This window comes from Hyaena hyaena, unplaced genomic scaffold (assembly GCF_003009895.1).
Source record: "Hyaena hyaena isolate Hyena2069 unplaced genomic scaffold, ASM300989v1 scaffold_235, whole genome shotgun sequence".
NCBI lineage: Eukaryota > Metazoa > Chordata > Mammalia > Carnivora > Hyaenidae > Hyaena > Hyaena hyaena.
This window is the reverse complement of record NW_024080867.1, coordinates 640,340-656,181: the sequence shown is the minus strand read 5'-3', so window position 1 is coordinate 656,181 and position 15,842 is coordinate 640,340. Positions and strand designations below refer to the sequence as shown.

Below are 15,842 nucleotides of genomic sequence, written 5' to 3'. Positions count from 1 at the left end.
TTTGGAACAACAACTTTATTAGTTCCTGCCGCTAGGCGGAGACGCGGTAGGTCCGAGAGGAGACGGGATCTGTCGGGTTTGCGGCCTGCCGAGGACTGGGGCTGCTGACCAGAGAATCGCGTAGCCGGACCGGAAGGCGCCGAGACAAGAACAGAGACGAGAGCAACTCGCACGGCTGGCGGGGGAGGGAGACGAGAAAGCAAGGCCTTTGAGCCGGGACTCGGGGTGGAGGTGGAGGGGGTGGGGAGAGAAGCCGGAAACAGGGAACTACGACTCCCAGAAGGCGTAGCGGCCAAGTCTCGGATGCCGTGGCCGTGAAGCCTGATGGGACAGGTAGTTTTGCGAACGACTTAATCTAGCGATAAGCGAGGGTGGAAGTTCTGAGACCCGCAGCGTCTGGAGCGGGAGAGAGACATGGAACTGGAACAGAGAGAAGGGTGAGTGGCTTTGCAGAAAACTACGCCTCCCAAGAGACATTGCGGCTGCAGCACGTGCAGCCGTCTGCGGTTTCAGCTGAGGGCGGATGGGGATTGTATTTCATGCAACTGCTTTTGCTGAGCGCTCTTAGGGGACCGGGGTCTTTGCTGGGCCATCCGCGAGGAGAAAGCTGTGGTCTAGAGTGCTGGATCCTAGGACGAGGGGTCGGGAGTCTGGGTTCCTGGATCTTGGGACGAGGGGCTGAGGGGATTGAACTCCTTCGGATCCTCGGGGAGCAAGAGTCTGGAGGTCTGGATCCTGGGGCGACGGGTTGGGGCGCGGACTCTCGTGGGATCCCCGCATCTGAGGGAGGAGGGGCCGGGAGTTCAGCGTCCCTGAGCCCCCTGACCTTGCAGGACCATGGCAGCCGTGGGCTTCGAGGAGTTCTCGGCGCCGCCGGGCTCGGAGTTGGCGCTGCCTCCGCTGTTCGGTGGTCACATCTTGGAAAGCGAGCTGGAGACAGAAGTGGAGTTCGTGTCTGGGGGTCTGGGCGGCTCTGGACTCCGGGAGCGAGATGAAGAGGAGGAGGCCGCCCGGGGCCAGCGGCGGCGCCAGCGGGAACTAAATCGAAGGAAGTACCAGGCGCTAGGTCGGCGCTGCCGGGAGATCGAGCAGGTAGGTGAGTGCGGATTCCCTGGTGCGGGGGCCCCCTGGCCTAAATTACCACCCCTTCCCCGTCTCTGCTCACGTGCCAGCTTTCCTTACCTAGCTGAGTGAACCTTTCATTCACTTATTCGTTCATGGTTCGTTTACTCTGCGTCTGTTACATGTCGGGCACGTGCAAGGCACGCTGGTGTGCACCACCAGGGACTCTGACCACCAGACCAGCTCACTGATGTTTTTCCTACGTGCCTCTGGTGTTCCCCTCTGATCAGGCTTTTCCAAGTCTCCCTTACCCCTTGCATCAGGCTCTCACACCCTGTCCGTCCTGCCCCTTGAATCACCCTTGGATCCTTCTGCTCTCCATCCCCATGGCTCCTGCCCCAGATGCAGATTCTATAGCTGCATCAGAGCATCAGCTTCCTTGGTGAGAAGGAGGAGCACACCTTTGACAGGGACCAGATCTGGAGAGGCTAAGCATACCAGGGCACGAAGTTTGGGTTTTGTTTTGTTTTGAAGAGAGGGGGAGCTCCTGAAAGTTTTCAAACAGGGGAGGGGCGGGGTCAGGTCAGGATGTTTGAGAGACTGAGCGGGGTTGTATTAGTGCCTCGGGCCTGCTGTAACCAAGGACTGCAGACTGTGTGCTAAGGAAGAGCAGTGCACCGTCGCAGGTAGTTCTGGAGGCTGGAAGGGCAAGGTCAGGACGTCAGCAGGCTTGCTTGCTGGCAGTCCCTGTGTCCCCTGACTGGCAGATCTCTGCCTTCACGTGGCGTTCGCCCTGTGCGTGCCTCCCTGTGCCCCCAGCTGCCTCTGTTTGGAAGGACATGGTCGTGTTGAATTAGGGCCCACTTACTGACTTCATTTGACTCGATCATCTCTGTGAAGACAAACGTGCAGTGAAGCTCACGTTCTGCGGTACTGGGAGAGTTAGGAGTCCACACCATGCGACCCCTCCCGGTGGTGATGGGAGGGATGGAAGAGAGGTGGCTGGTGGAGCGGTCCGGGCAGGACCGGACGAGGCGCGAGCTGGAGCGGGGTTCAGGAGACAGCAGATGGAGACCGGGAGTGCATCAGGCTGCCTGGAGCAGAACCTCGGCTCGCCTGGGGCTGCCTGGGTGTTTGCTCTGACAGGAGGTGCTGGAGGACCTTAGAGTGAGTGGGAGGGAGCAGTGGCAGTGCGTGGGGCAGTCAGCTCCGTGTACTAAAACGTCCTCCCCTGAAGCTGCGTACGCCCATCGGCAGCTAGGGTGTGCGCAGGACACAATGTGCCATTTGGTTTTACGTATGTGTATGTGTGTAGGTGTAAACTAGATGGTGTGGGGACAGATCGGATGTAAAGGACACGAACCAGACACCGCATGGCTTCAGCTAGACTGCCGTTGCCCCCACGCCGTCCTTCGGCTCCCCTGACCTCCCCTCCTCGACCACGGCTCTCCTACTCTTCTCCCTGGGGCTCCCCCCGGGGCTTCCACAGTAGCAACGGCAGCAGTAACATTCATCCTGGGCGGCCTGTGTTCACAGGGCTGTTCAGTCAGCACGCGGGTAGTGCCGTCAGAGGGGCCGCTGTCATAGGGGAGACCCGCTGTTCAGGGCTCCCTGCTGCCTCTACCCCCTCCACGCCCCACCCCCGCACTCCCTCAGGTGGCAGTGGGGACCCAGTCCTGTTTAACACATGGGTGCTGGGGTCCGAAGGGACTCAGTCATTTGCTCAAATAGAGCTGGTATGTGCTCTTAGCCCCCTCGCCCCCTTAAGTGGTGGTGTAATTCCTGGTTTTTACAAATGCAAAAACCTGAGGCTCAGAGAGGTTCTAAGTAACTTCCCCAAGGTCAGCCGGCAAAGTGGCAGGCTGGGGTCGGAACCCAGGTCTTCTGACCCAGGGGGCAGTACCTGCTCATCTGCGTCTTGGCCCACACCTGTCTCCGGCGGCCCTAAAGTAGGCACCTCCTGCCTAATCCCCAGCAAGCCGCCCGTTCGGTGTCACGTGACATGCTACACTACAGGAAGTACTGTGCTAAGTTACACTTTGCAAGTATGTGTGGAGCACCCCCTCTGCCAGGCTCCGCTCGAGGCACGGGGCACACACACGAGTCCCTGTCCACCAACTACGTCCCAGTGGGGGAGTCAGGCAGTGAGCAGGACAACTGGGTAGGCGAGAAGGCAGTGGACTGCCAGAAGGAAGGAAACCCGCGGGGAGGAGGGGCTGGGCGCCCAGGTTGGCGGGGGGATGGGGCGTGTTACAGTGTAGCGGGAGGTCTGGGTGGACTCCCGGACTGGCAGCATGGAATTCAGACTCGAGGGAGCTGTGCAGGCGTGTGGTGCGGCCCCCAGGACAGGAGGAGGCCCTCGGGCGTGGAGCGGATGGAGTGGAAGAGCAGGAGAGGCCACGGGGCAGCGTGGCCGCTCCCTGGGTGTGGACTGAGCAAGGGGAGTCCGGTGACGCGTGCGCGCTGCTGCCCCCCTGCAGGTGAACGAGCGGGTCCTGAACAGGCTGCACCAGGTGCAGAGGATAACGCGGAGACTGCAGCAGGAGCGGAGGTAACCCCCTGCGTGTCGGCCAGGCCCCCGCCCCCCTCCCTGCTCCGCGCTGCTGCTTCCAGCACCTCTCATGCTCGCTGCCCCCTCCCCGTCTGCCCAGTGCTCCTGGGGCCACTTGCCGGGGCTGGGAGTGGAGTTGGCCTCCGGAGGAGAGGCTGGGCGAGGGAGCAGCACGGCGTGAAGCCACAGACTTGGTGTCAGGCAGTGCCGCTGTGGGTCCCGGCTCAGCTGAGCAGCCACAGGTGGTGACTCCACCTGAGACTTCGTTAAAGTTGAAATTTAACATTTGTCAGGATACACTTCAGTTCACTGAAATGAAGTAGAAAGTTCGTGACATCAGAGTCTGTTCCTGGGTCGCTGTGACCGCATGTGCGGTGCTCCCCAACAGCGGCAGGCGGGCATGGCGCAGGCGCGGGAAGGTTCCGGCACACTTCCCCAACGCTCGCAGCACTGTGGTTCGAGGGCCACCTAGACACTGCCAACCCCGGATCCCGTCTGCAGCTCTGGACAGTGTCCGCCTGCTGGACAGTGACTTCTGGTCACCTCACAGGCATCCAGAACCAGCCCTGATCTCGCCCCCCCCATCCCTGTCTGCTCACATCAGAGAACGAACCCTCCAGCTGCTTTGTCACCCCTCGTCTGCTGCACCCTCAAAACAGACCCAGGACGCCAGCGCCCCGGGCCCAGGGACACGGCCCTTGTCTGATTCCTGCCACCCGCTCCTAGGTCCTGTCCCAACACCCTGGGTGAACCTCTTTTCCTGTTTGTCCCCTTAGCCAAAATCCTCTTCACAGTCAGAACCAAAGAGCTAATGGAAGCGAGGGGTGGCCCGCATGGCTGAAACATCACGGCTGGGAAAGTACCGGTAGCTGCTAAACTCCCCTTAACAGGAGCAGTCAGGACAGTTCACCGTGCGAACCGCTTATCTGGGGCTTGGCCCTGTGGTTCTCACGATGCGGTCCCTGGACCAGCAGCGGGGGAACTTGATTCTGGCTCAGGTCACGATCCCAGAGTCGTGGGATCAAGCCCCTGCGTCAGGCTCTGCGCCGACAGTGCGGAGCCTGATTGGGATTCTCTCCCCCTCTCTCTGCCCCTCCCCTGTGCGTGTACACACTCTCTCTCTGTCACAAAAAAAGACGCCACTGTGTAAAAGTGGTAAGGCAGTTCCCTCAAATTTAAGAACAGAATTCCCACGTGATCTAGCAATTCCACTTCTAGGCGTGCCCCCGAAAGAGTTGAAAGCAGGTCACTGGCAGATGGGCGCACGCCCAGGACCCTAACAGTATTCGCTGGAATAAGCGTGGGAGGCCCCAGGCATGCGGGTATGGGTGAGCACATGAACAAAATGTGGTCAGTCTCCACATGAGAGTGGGATTCAGTCTTAAAAAGGAAGCAAATCCCGCCACAGGCCATCCCGGGCACGACATTCTACTTAGGGAAGCAAGACCTTCAGTGCAGGGCAAGCTACTGCATGATCCCACCGCACGAGGCACCCGCAGGGTCACAGGGGCAGAAAGGAGAATGGTGGCTGCCAGCCGCAGGGGACGGGGAGTTGTTTCATGGGGCAGAGTTTCTGGGAAGACGAAGAAGAGAGTCCTGGAGTCAGATGGCGGTGATGGTCACACAGGGGTGTGAATGTACTTAATGCCATGAAGCCGCACACTTAACAGCAGTTACGTTGACAGATTATATGTTATGAACGTCTTACTACAATTCTTAAAAACGTAACTTTTTTTAAAACTGGGGGGAAAAAAAGATGAAACGTAAGACGGACCAAGTCACTTCTCTGAACAAAACGAAACCCTGCAGAGGGTGCCAGCTGAGTCCCACCCTCCCCACCCCTGCCGCACTCACACTCGCTGTACTCGCTGTGCCTTCCGCCAGAAAGGCTTTCCTGCCACCTGCCACTCCCTCCCCTCCTCCACCAGGGCCCCACCTTCCTTTTGAGGTTTCAAACCCTCTTCCAAGTATCCAGTGTTCCCCTTTCTGCTTTCAAGCTTATTCTTTCTTTTAGAATGAGCACGTGCACACTAGCTGGGGAGGGGAGAGGAGAGGAAGAGAGTCCCATGCAGGCTCTGCACTGTCAGCACACGGAGCCTGACGCAGGGCTCGATCCCATGACTCTGAGATCATGACCCGAGCTGAAATCAGAGTCGGTCGCTTAGCTGACTGGGCCACCCAGGCGCCCCGCAGCTTGCGCTGTTCTGTGGATCTGCTGATGGTCCCCCTGCAAAACTGAGCTCAGTGTGCATGGGGATGTTTGGTTCCCCGGTGTGTCCTGGGCCCTGAGACGGTGCAGAGCCGGTGTGGACACACACTTGTGAAGAGACTGCGTGATACACTCTCAGCCCAGGCGCTGGCCCCCAGGTAGCATTCAGAGCTTAAGCAAACAAACAAGAACCCAAAACCGGGAAAGCGGAGACGGGAAGCGGAGAAGGCAGCATGAGCGGGACGGCCCTGCGCCTGTCTTTGTCTAGCCCTTCAGTCCTGATAAAGAACACAGCTGCCACCGGAACGTTCCCTGAGCCCGCACATGCTGAGCACTAGGAGATGCCCCTGTCTAGCTGCAGTGTCACCCTCACGGCCACCCACCCACTCAGGGTTGTCATGTCCTGTTGACAGAGCAGGAAGCAGGTGCGGAGAGGTCACCTCGTGCGGCCCAGGGTCCTACTGTCTGGGCAGGCACTAGGCACTCAGGTCTCAGATTTGGGAGCTCCAAACCTTCTGAGTCGAGGGCCACCTGGCTTCGGAGTTGGGCTCGGCTGTCGGGTGCCCCTTTCCCAGCCACTGGATGCTGACGCTGTGCCCCTGGCGGCCTCTCTCCGGAGCAGGTTCCTCATGAGAGTGCTGGATGCGTACGGCGATGACTACCGCGCCAGCCAGCTCACCATCGTGCTGGAGGTGAGCGCGGCCTCCGGGCGGGCCGGGGGGGCGGTGCCGCCGGGCGCGGGCACGCAGCCTTCACCTGCAGCCCCTTCCCCCCACCAGGACGAGGGCAGCCAGGGCACGGATGCTCCCACCCCTGGCAACGCCGAGAACGAGCCCCCAGAGAAGGAGGGGCTGTCCCCACCCCGAAGGACACCTGCACCCTTGGAACCCAGCAGCCCGACCCCTGGTGAGGGGCCCAGTGGGCGCAAGAGGCGGCGAGCACCCCGGGATGGACGCCGAGCGGGAGCTGCGCTCACTCCAGAGCTGGCGCCAGTGCAGGTGGGACCAGGGCTCCGGGGTTTGTGACCACAGCCCACGCAGCCTCAGGGCTGGGGCAGCTGCAGGGGCAGGATGGCCAGGGAAGGAGAAAGAGCTGGAAAAACCCAGGGGGGAGGACTCTGGTGGAAAAGGACCAGGTTGGGGGTGGGGGCGGAAGGAGGGTGGAGAAGGTTGGGAGCGGAGAAGGGAGGGTCACAGAACTAGGGTGGAAGGGAAGGCAGGGGGTGTTGGGGTTCTCTCTGCGGTGCCAGATCGGTGATGCCAGCGGCCTTTCTCTAGGTCCCAGGCCTGCTCATGCTTGCCCCTTCTCTCCCCCAGATTAAGGTCGAGGAAGACTTTGGCTTCGAAGCGGATGAGGCCCTGGACTCCAGCTGGGTTTCTCGGGGGCCAGACAAACTGCTGCCCTACCCCACCCTAGCCAGCCCCCCCTTTGACTGACCCCCCCAACCCTCAATAAACTGACCGACAGACTTGCCTTGGCCACCGTCTACTGTTTCCACCTCTGATCACACACAAGGTCCGATTCTGGGGTCGCTTTTCACATTTTATTGGCCACAGGGGAGGGGGCCTCCTCCGCATCACCGGAGGTGCTCACAGTTTCTTCAGCCACTCCAAGCTTGGACCCTCAGGGTCCTGGGGGTGGCTGGGCACGTCGGACATGTTCCCATCATCTCGGAGGGGCACTGTGGGGCAGGAGGGTGGCCCACTGAGACCAGCAAGATCTCGGGAGGCCCACAGAGAAAGCCAGATTATACTCGGAGAGGGAAATGGGACCCCAGGGGAGGAGGGGGTGCAGAGAGAAGCAGGCAGAGACCCAGAGGATGGGAGAGCAGAGACAAACAGAGGGCAGACAGCCCGAATGACAAAAATCCAGAAAGCAGCAGAGAAGGTAACTGGGAGAAATACAAATCTGGAATCACAGAAACTCAGAAATGAAAACAGACCAGAAATAAGTTTTAACGGCATGTGGATTACATCTCAAAAACAGTCCAGCCTGCACTGCAGAATGTGTCCCTGCTGAGGAAAGATCCACCCATACTTACTCCTCCCCCAGCACAGGGAGGTGGATCCCCACCCCCACCACTTCTGGGCAGCCCACCTTCCCGCTCACCTGGATAGGTGTAGGGCGTGACCTGGTTGATCATGGTGGCGTATTTGGTGAAGGGGCTGATGGTGGGCAGAATTACAGCTGTGGAGACACAGGAGTGAGGCTTAGGGGAAGGTGGCTCTTGGGTGGGGAGGGCATGGGGTGGTCAGGGGCAGAAGCTGAATCTTGGCAAAGTAGGAGTCGAATGCATGAGAGGGGGCAGGGAGGTCCTGGCCCCTCCAGGAGCCCCGTGGCACTCTGGGATCCCCATTTATCAGCAGGAAGGCGGGGGGAAGAAATGGGGGTGGTCATCGAATGAGTGCAGGAGTATAGAGGTGGTCATGAAGCACAGGGTGGCGGGGTACGGGAGTGTTTTGGGAATGTTCCAGAGAAATCATGAACTTTAACAAAATGAGGGAAATGGGGGATGTCACTGAGAAAGGATTAGTTTCAGAGAAATTAAGGTTCACCTAGGGCGGAAGCCAGGGGTCCCCAGAGCTGGGGAAGGGGGTATAAAACAATGTTCTAGGCCAGCACTCTTCACTACAAATACAGGAGCCACATCTTTAATTTCACACCTTCTAAGAGCCACTTTGGAAATAAAGTTAAAGGATACAAATTAATTTAAAAAGTTATTTAACCTGGTACATCGCAAGCATCAACTAAGCATATAGTCAACATGCAAAAAGCTGAAGATATTTTAGGTACTTGTCCTATACCTTCCAATCCGGTGTGTACTTGCCACAAGCGTAAAGTGCTCCATCTCAGGTGCTCAGTGGCCAGTGTGGCCCGTGGCTGCAGTACTGGACAGGGGCTCTAGAACCTTACCCAGCGTGTGGCCCACAGACCACCCGTGCTGACAAGGTCTGGGACCCTGACAAAAACGCTGCATCCCAGACCTAACCAATGACAGCCTGTAAGTGACGCCCAAAGCACGTTAAGCCTTGTTCTAGAACAGGTTGTCATTGAGGGCAGCCCGTTAGCGTTTGCACAGGATAGATTCCCCAGCCCCACCTCCACCCACCTCCACTGAATCTGACGGGTGGCGACGGTGGAAAGTGGGTAGGGTTCGGACATTTATTTTTACCGCTCCGGTGTTTTTAATGCATACCCATGTCCCTCTTGGGTAGGTGTGTACGGGTGGGAAAGAGTCATAATATTGGGGAGGGGGTAGGCAAGGGGTCGGCGCGGGGGCGCTGACACACCAGCGGAGCAATGGAACCTTGAGGGTGGCGACCGGACCTCGGAGCTCCAGGACGGACGCAGGTGGGGGGCGATGGGACCTTTGGGGAAGGTGGGGGTGGGGGTAAGGTTGGGACGCCGGCCGGGGGCGATGCACGCTCACGCACCGAGGCCCCCGATGGTGAAGGACGCGACCAGCACCGGCTCCTTGGCCCAGACATCCTTGAGGAAGGCGGTGAGTCCTGGAGAGGGGGGCGAGGAGGGTCACCCCTGCAGGAGAAGCCCCAGATGACCTCTAACCTCCGCGCGCCACCCCCACCCTGAAGGAGCCCCATCGTGATCTCGGCGTCCCCCGCTAACCCAGACCCCTCCGTCTCCACGGGGGCTCGGCCCTGCCCTAGCCCCGCCACTGCTCTGGGCTCCCGGAACCACCGGGCCCGCGCGCCAGCGGCCCCGTCACTTACTCCCGGCCATCTTGGTGTCTGCGGCGGCGGCGGCGGCGGCTGCGGCAAGAGCGCGGAGCACTCTGGGAGTTGTGGTCCCTGCCCCGGGGGCTTCGCTGAGCCAGCGCGTGCGCACTGGCAAAGAGCAGCCGTCGCCGGGGCGAAGACGCGGGGTACTTCGGGAGTTGTGGTCCCCGCGCGCGTCTCCGCAGTCTGAGTCCACGCGTGCGCACTCAGCAGAGCAGCTGTCCGAAGCGGTGCTGCAGACTGAAGTGCAAACCTGTCTCTTTCGCCTAGGGGTCACTCCGGAGGTGCACTCCCCGTCCTCCAGCTGCGACCCATCTAAGGCGGAATGCAATAGTCCTCATTTTAGAGTTTATTCAGGAAAGCCCATTTTATAGACGGAGAAACGGAGGCTGGGAGAAGACAAATGACTGAGCTATCATTTGAGGTCGCAGTTCAACATCAGTTCGTCCTGGAAGCTTTAACTCTCATCTAATCCACAGAAGGTTAAAGACCTTCTGTGGATTCTCTCAGCGCCATATCTGGCTTCTATGGTAGCTCTCTCTCTCTCTCTCTTTTTTTTTTTTTTTTAACTCACCTGGTCGGCCTCCCTTTTTACATCACACTGGGAGCTGCTCTAGGGCAGTGATGGGGTCTGACTCCTCTTTGTGCCCCCACAATAGTGCAGCACGGGGTCTGACACATAAGAGCTAGTTTATTTATTTATTTAGTGAACTGGTTGCGACTGCCCGTTCTCCCAGCTTTTTCCACAGCACCATGGGGCTGTGACTCCGTCAGCCAGAGGCCCCACTTCCCTCCTCCCTCCCTTAAACAGAGCTCTGGGTTTCTGAAATTGCATTTCCTGAGACGTTAGAGGACACGGCTGAGCCCTGGCTCCTACTTCTGCTCCAGCCGAAATCTGCCCACCATGACTCTGGTGCTCTTCCTTCAGCTGCTGACCCTCTGTGAGCTGCTCCACCGCCTTCTCGCTGGGCTCCAGGCTGGCTGGGGTGCAGAAAGAGAGGCTCTGGAGAGCTGGACACCCTGAGTGGGGGGTGGGTGGAGTCTGCGGGGGGGGGGAGTGCAGGTGAGGGGCAAGGAAGAGGGCTCCTGAGTTTCCCTGAGGGCAGGTGCAGGAAGGTCAGGCAGCAGCAGCTGAGGGTCCCGAATTCTAGGCCAGAATAAGGGGACAGGGCATGGGGCCCAGATCCTTGAGTCCTATGGCAGGAGGACACACTAGCCCTGAATTCCCGTTCCTGGAAGGGAAATGAGGGAGTGGGGACAGGGTTCCCTGGGTCTCGAGGCAGGAGGGTTCCAGGTACGTGAACTCCTGGGGATAGCAAATGTAGAATCCTAGATTCTGATGTGGGAGGGGATGAAGCCAGACCACTTGGGTCTCTGGGTAGAAGGGAGCTGGGGGCCCAGACCCTGTGGAAGGGAGGGAGTCCAGGGCCTGAACACTGGGTGTAAAGGCAAGATGGGGCTGGGGCCAGCCTCAGGCTCCTGAAGTAGGTGGGGATTGAAGTTTACAGTTACAGCTACTGAGAGAGGCAAGATCCTGTTTCCCAGAGGAAGGAGGGCCTGGGGCGTTAGATTCCTGGGTTCACAATGAGATAGGGATGGCAGCAGCCTAGGGCTCTGAGAAGACTTAACCCCCTCCCCCTTCTGCAGGGCCTCTGTGTGATGCAGACATCATGTCAACTGGTGAGTAATACCCTCCGTCCGTTCACCTGTATGCTGCTGACAGCCCATTTCCAACTACTCAGATTTTATTTTGGTGCCCAGCTTCACCCCAGATTTCCGTATTCCCCCCTTCCTTCCCTTCTTTCATCTTTTCTTCCCTCCCCCCTTCGTTTTCCTTCCTTCTAACTTCATTCCCTTTACTGACCAGGATAGGTGAGGCAGCTAAAGACACCTAAACTGGAACCTCAATTTCACCATACTATTCATTGACGATTTTGAACAAATCACCACTTGCTACTGTTTCCTTCTCTGTGAAATGGGCTTTTGTGAGGATGTAATAAAATCACCCATGTGTACGGGGCACCTGGCTGGCTGAGTGGGAAGAGCTTGCGACTCTTGATCTCGGGGTCGTGGGTTTGAGCTCCATGTTGCGTGCAGAGATTACTCAAAAAAATAAAAATAAAAATAAGGGGCGCCTGGGTGGCTCAGTTCGTTAAGCATCTGACTTTGGCTCAGGTCATGATCTAATGGTTCATGAGTTTGAGCCCTTCATCGGGCTCTATGCTGAGGGCTCGGAGCCTGGAGAGAGTATTTTAAAAATTAATTTAAAAACCCTTGACTCAGAGCTTGGCATAGTGCAGGGCTCAAGAAATAGGGTCTCTGGCAATGCCAATGATTCCGCCACTTGGAAGCCTATATCCACAAGAGTACGATTCTCCACCCTGAGATAGCCTTGGGTTTCCTTACAGCTTTGTTTCCCTTCCCTTCCCTCCCCTCCCCTCCCCTCTCCTTTCTCTCTCTCTCTCTCTCTCTCTCTCTCTTTCTTTCTTTCTTTCTTTCACTTATTTATTTTGAGAGAGAGAGAAAGAATGAGGGGAGAGGCAGGTAGTGGGGGTAGAGAGAAAATCCCAAGTAGGCTCCACACTGCAGTTTGAAGCCCAATGCAGGGCTTGAACCCACAAACGGTGAGATCACGACCTGAGCAGAAGTTGGATGTTCAGATGGCTGAGCCACTCAGGTGCCCCTCTTTTCAAGTTTTCTGATTGGTCAGATCTCTTTTTTCTCTCAAATTTCCTCCACTACACTACAGCTTCAAATAAGAATTGCCTAGAAAACGACTGATACCTTAGCTATCAAATTATTTTAAATTACTATTTTTAAGTGATAAAGCTAACATACATTCATGGTTTAAAAAATTATTACCAAAGTACTTAGAAACTCCCTCTTTCACTTCCTCCTCTTCCTTAAATAAGCTTTGATCCCTATTTTAAAAATCCACATGCATTCAGACACATATATGTATTTATATACTTCTTTGTTTTCTTGCCAAGGCAAAATTGATATTTCATGACCCACAGTGTTCTACATCTTACATTTTTCACTTTACAATCTGTTGCAGATGTTTCCCTATTATTATAACTAACTCTGCTTTTGAAAAAAACTGCTGGGGTGGCTGGGTGGCTCAGTTGGTTAAGCATCTGACTTTGGCTCAGGTCATGATCTCATGGTTTAAAATGGGTTCGAGCCCCACATCAGGCTCTGTGCTGATAGCTCAGAGCCCAGAGCCTGCTTTGGATTCTATGTCTCTCTTTCTCTTTGTCTCTCCCCTACTCATGCTCTGTCTCTCTTTCAAAAATAAATAAATATTAAAAATTAAAACAAACTGCTGTTTAACATTTGCTGAGGTATGGTAGGATTCTATTTTATTTGGCTCTATTGATGTATATTTAGGTTGTTTCCAGAGTCCTCCTCTGGCCGTACGCCCATCATGATTCAGCAAGTGCTACAGTATGAGGTTTTTGCGCCCGTTTGTATAGGGTAGAAAGGAATTATTGGGTCATTTGTCATTTCCTCTGTGTATTTTAATAGAAATGCATACATTGCCTTCTCAAAAGATGCACTTAAGGGTACCTAACTACTCGTTTCACTCTATCTTTACCCAAACAGAATATAAACCATTCTTTAAATTGTTGACAATCTGATAGGCCAAAAAAAAAATTAACTGTTGTTTTAATTTTTTTCAATGATTACTATTAACATTAAGCAACTTCCTCTCCCCTCCTCCCCCCATATGTTTTCATCTATTAGACTTCCTCTTCTGTGTACTGCCTTATTTATATGATTTGTCCAATTTTCAATTCAGTTGGGTTTGGGATTTCTTTCTATATTCTTTTTTTTAAATGTTTACTTATTTTTTGAGAGAGAGAGAGATAGAGAGAGAGAAAACACAAGTGGGGGAGGGGCAGAGAGAGACACACACACAGAGGATCTGAAGCGGGCCCTGCACTGCACCAGTGAGCCTGATGTGGGGCTTGAACTCACAAACTGCAAGATCATGACTTGAGCTGATGTCACTCAACCAACGGATCCACCCAGGTGCCCCTCTTTCCGTACTTTTTTAATGTTTTTTTTTTTAATTTCTGAGACAGAGAGAGACAGTGTGAGAAGGGGAGGGTCAGAGAGAGAGGGAGACACAGAATCTGAAGCAGGCTCCAGGCTCTGAGCTAGCTGTCAGCACAAAGCCCGACATGGGGCTCGAACCCACGAACCGTGAGATCATGACCTGAGCCAAGGTCAGACGCCAACCGACTGAGCCGTGCAGGTGGCCCCCTCTTTCTGTACTCTTAATCTATGTGATTAGTGGAAAAGTCATTGCTGTCAGGGCTGTTGTTTGTCTCCTAGCGCCATATGTCTATTCTCATACACAACTTTAAAAATTTGAAGTCATCAAATTAATTAACCTTGTGTCTCCTGAATTTTTTGTTTTATATTTTAAGGTAGCTTTCTCTACCCCCAGGACAAATACATTTTCCTCTTTTTTTCTTCTCATACTATAACAGTGAAACAAAACAAAATAAAACCAAAGCAGGTCTTTAATTTACCTGGAACTATTTTTGGAGAATGGCCTAAAGTTCAATACAAGTTTGTATTTTTGGTTTTTTTGTTTTTGTTTTTGTTTTTTACCCAAATAGACAGCATGTTTTGGCAACTATTGAAGTATGCTGACTATGTTAAAAATAGTCAAGAGCGGGGTGCCTGGGTGGCTCAGTCGGATGGGCATCTGACTTTGCCTCACAGCTTGTGAGCTCGAGTCCGTCACTGGGCTCTGTGCTGACAGCTCAGCTCAGAGCCTGCTTCAGACTCTATGTCTCCCTCTCTCTCTGCCCCTCCCCTGCTCATGCTCATGCTCTGTCTCTGGCACTCTCAAAAATGAATAAAAGCATTTTTTAAAAAGTCAAGAGCAATTTAAAATTGCAGATTTCTGGGACCCAATCCCTTGACATTATGTTTAAAAGCTATTGAGTAAAGCTTAGGGGTTGCTCTGATACTCTGATTTGCAGCTAGTTTTCACCATCCTTGATTGGAGTCCAGTGCCTCCTATTTTCCAAGCGGGAAACTGCAAATGAGAAAGAGGCAGATTGTCTCAGGTGATTCTCTTCCCACCCCATCTCCTTGGGCTCTCATGGGCCCAGGGACCCAGGCAGCCCTGTTTATTCAGTCCCCCCAGCCTCACACCCCAAGCCTTGGCTGGGGGCTCAGCCTGCCGCAATTGTAACCCCTGGGGTCAACGTGACCTTGAGTTGCCGGGCCCCTCAACCCGCCTGGAGGTTTGCACTCTTCAAGTCTGGAGAGGTCATCTCTGTGCTGCACTGGGAGGTGTCCAAGGAGCTGACAGACTTCTTCCTGGAGGAGGTGACCCCCGCCCAGGGGGGCAGTTACCACTGCCAGTACCGGATGGCAGGCTGGGATCTGGGTGTCTGGTCCCACCCCAGTGATACACTGGAACTGCTCGTGACAGGTGAGGTCCTGGGGCAGGGAAAAAGAAGGGACATTGGGGCGTGATGAGGGTCGGGGAAGGAGGGACAGACACATGCGGGGAGAGAGAACTGAGAGAGACATTTACAGACAGGCTTGTCTGACAGAGGGAAAAAAAAAGAGCTACATGGGGAGAGAAAGAGAGCCAGAGAAACAGGGGTGATTCTTAACCAGGGACGACTCTGAGCCCCTCACCCCCCAGCTGATCTTTGGTAATATGTGGAGACATTTTTGGTTGTCACGACTGAGGAAGGGTGTGCTCCTGGCATCCAGTGGGTAGAGAGAGGCCAGCGGTGCTGCAAAGCACAGGACAGCCCGCACCCTCCCCGCTACAGCAAAGAATTATCCAGATTTATCCAAAGTGTCACCAAGTGCTGAGGTTAGGACAGTTGGGAGAAACCCCAAAGCACAGGGAGAGACAACTGGGGAGCCCCTGCCTCTGAGATCCAGGAGAGTGAAACACACAGGAGTGGGGGGGGAGGAAAAAGAACACAGACACAGAGAGAGAACTTGAGTGAGGCACAAGCAGAGAAGAGGGGACATCCAGGGAGAGGGAGAACAAGACGCCCAGAACACGGAGAAAGGCGTACTTGAGGACACAGACACAGGGGGACACAGGGACAAGGATGCAAAGGGCACAGAGACCCTCGAGGAGCCAGAGAAACTGAGGGAGACACTGGCCTAGATTAAGAGAGACAGAGGGGGAGAGAGGGGGGAAGGAAGGGGGAGGGGGGGTCTGGGCCTTGCAGACCATGCAGGGCCTTTGGGCCGTGGGGAGAATTTGGGCTTTTACCCCAAGGGAGGTGGG

The 15,842-nt window shown here is 55.4% G+C and overlaps 3 protein-coding genes across 5 annotated transcripts in view; 2 read left to right on the top strand and 1 right to left on the bottom strand.

Moving 5' to 3' along the window:
• Positions 1-8: 8 nt before the first annotated feature.
• On the top strand, positions 9-7,301 carry TFPT (TCF3 fusion partner). Of its 3 annotated transcripts, none has more exons than XM_039244210.1 (6): positions 9-437; positions 834-1,092; positions 3,543-3,613; positions 6,445-6,514; positions 6,602-6,820; positions 7,139-7,301. In XM_039244210.1, the coding sequence occupies exons 1-6, from the start codon at positions 415-417 to the stop codon at positions 7,256-7,258; spliced, it is 762 nt and encodes a 253-aa protein (XP_039100141.1). In that variant the 5' UTR covers positions 9-414; the 3' UTR covers positions 7,259-7,301. The 3 variants fall into 3 exon arrangements, with proteins under 3 accessions (XP_039100141.1, XP_039100140.1, XP_039100142.1); XM_039244209.1 differs by lacking the exon at positions 9-437 and adding an exon at positions 468-565 and having other exon boundaries at positions 831-1,092; XM_039244211.1 differs by lacking the exon at positions 9-437 and adding an exon at positions 584-726.
• Positions 7,302-7,351: 50 nt separating this feature from the next.
• Positions 7,352-10,075, bottom strand: NDUFA3 (NADH:ubiquinone oxidoreductase subunit A3). Its single transcript, XM_039244082.1, has 5 exons — positions 10,051-10,075; positions 9,554-9,874; positions 9,257-9,331; positions 7,932-8,009; positions 7,352-7,503 (listed from the first exon to the last, which is right to left on the bottom strand). Exons 1-5 carry the CDS (start codon positions 10,073-10,075, stop codon positions 7,412-7,414), a joined length of 591 nt encoding a protein of 196 aa, XP_039100013.1. The 3' UTR covers positions 7,352-7,411.
• A 332-nt stretch (positions 10,076-10,407) lies between these two features.
• The window catches only part of OSCAR (osteoclast associated Ig-like receptor), an 8,626-nt gene continuing 3,191 nt past the window's right edge, over positions 10,408-15,842 (top strand). The window contains exons 1-3 of the mRNA XM_039244081.1: positions 10,408-10,500; positions 11,207-11,239; positions 14,718-15,059. Of these exons, the coding sequence (XP_039100012.1) occupies positions 10,464-10,500; positions 11,207-11,239; positions 14,718-15,059 (412 nt within the window). The 5' untranslated portion in view covers positions 10,408-10,463. The remainder of the gene's footprint in view (positions 10,501-11,206; positions 11,240-14,717; positions 15,060-15,842) is intronic.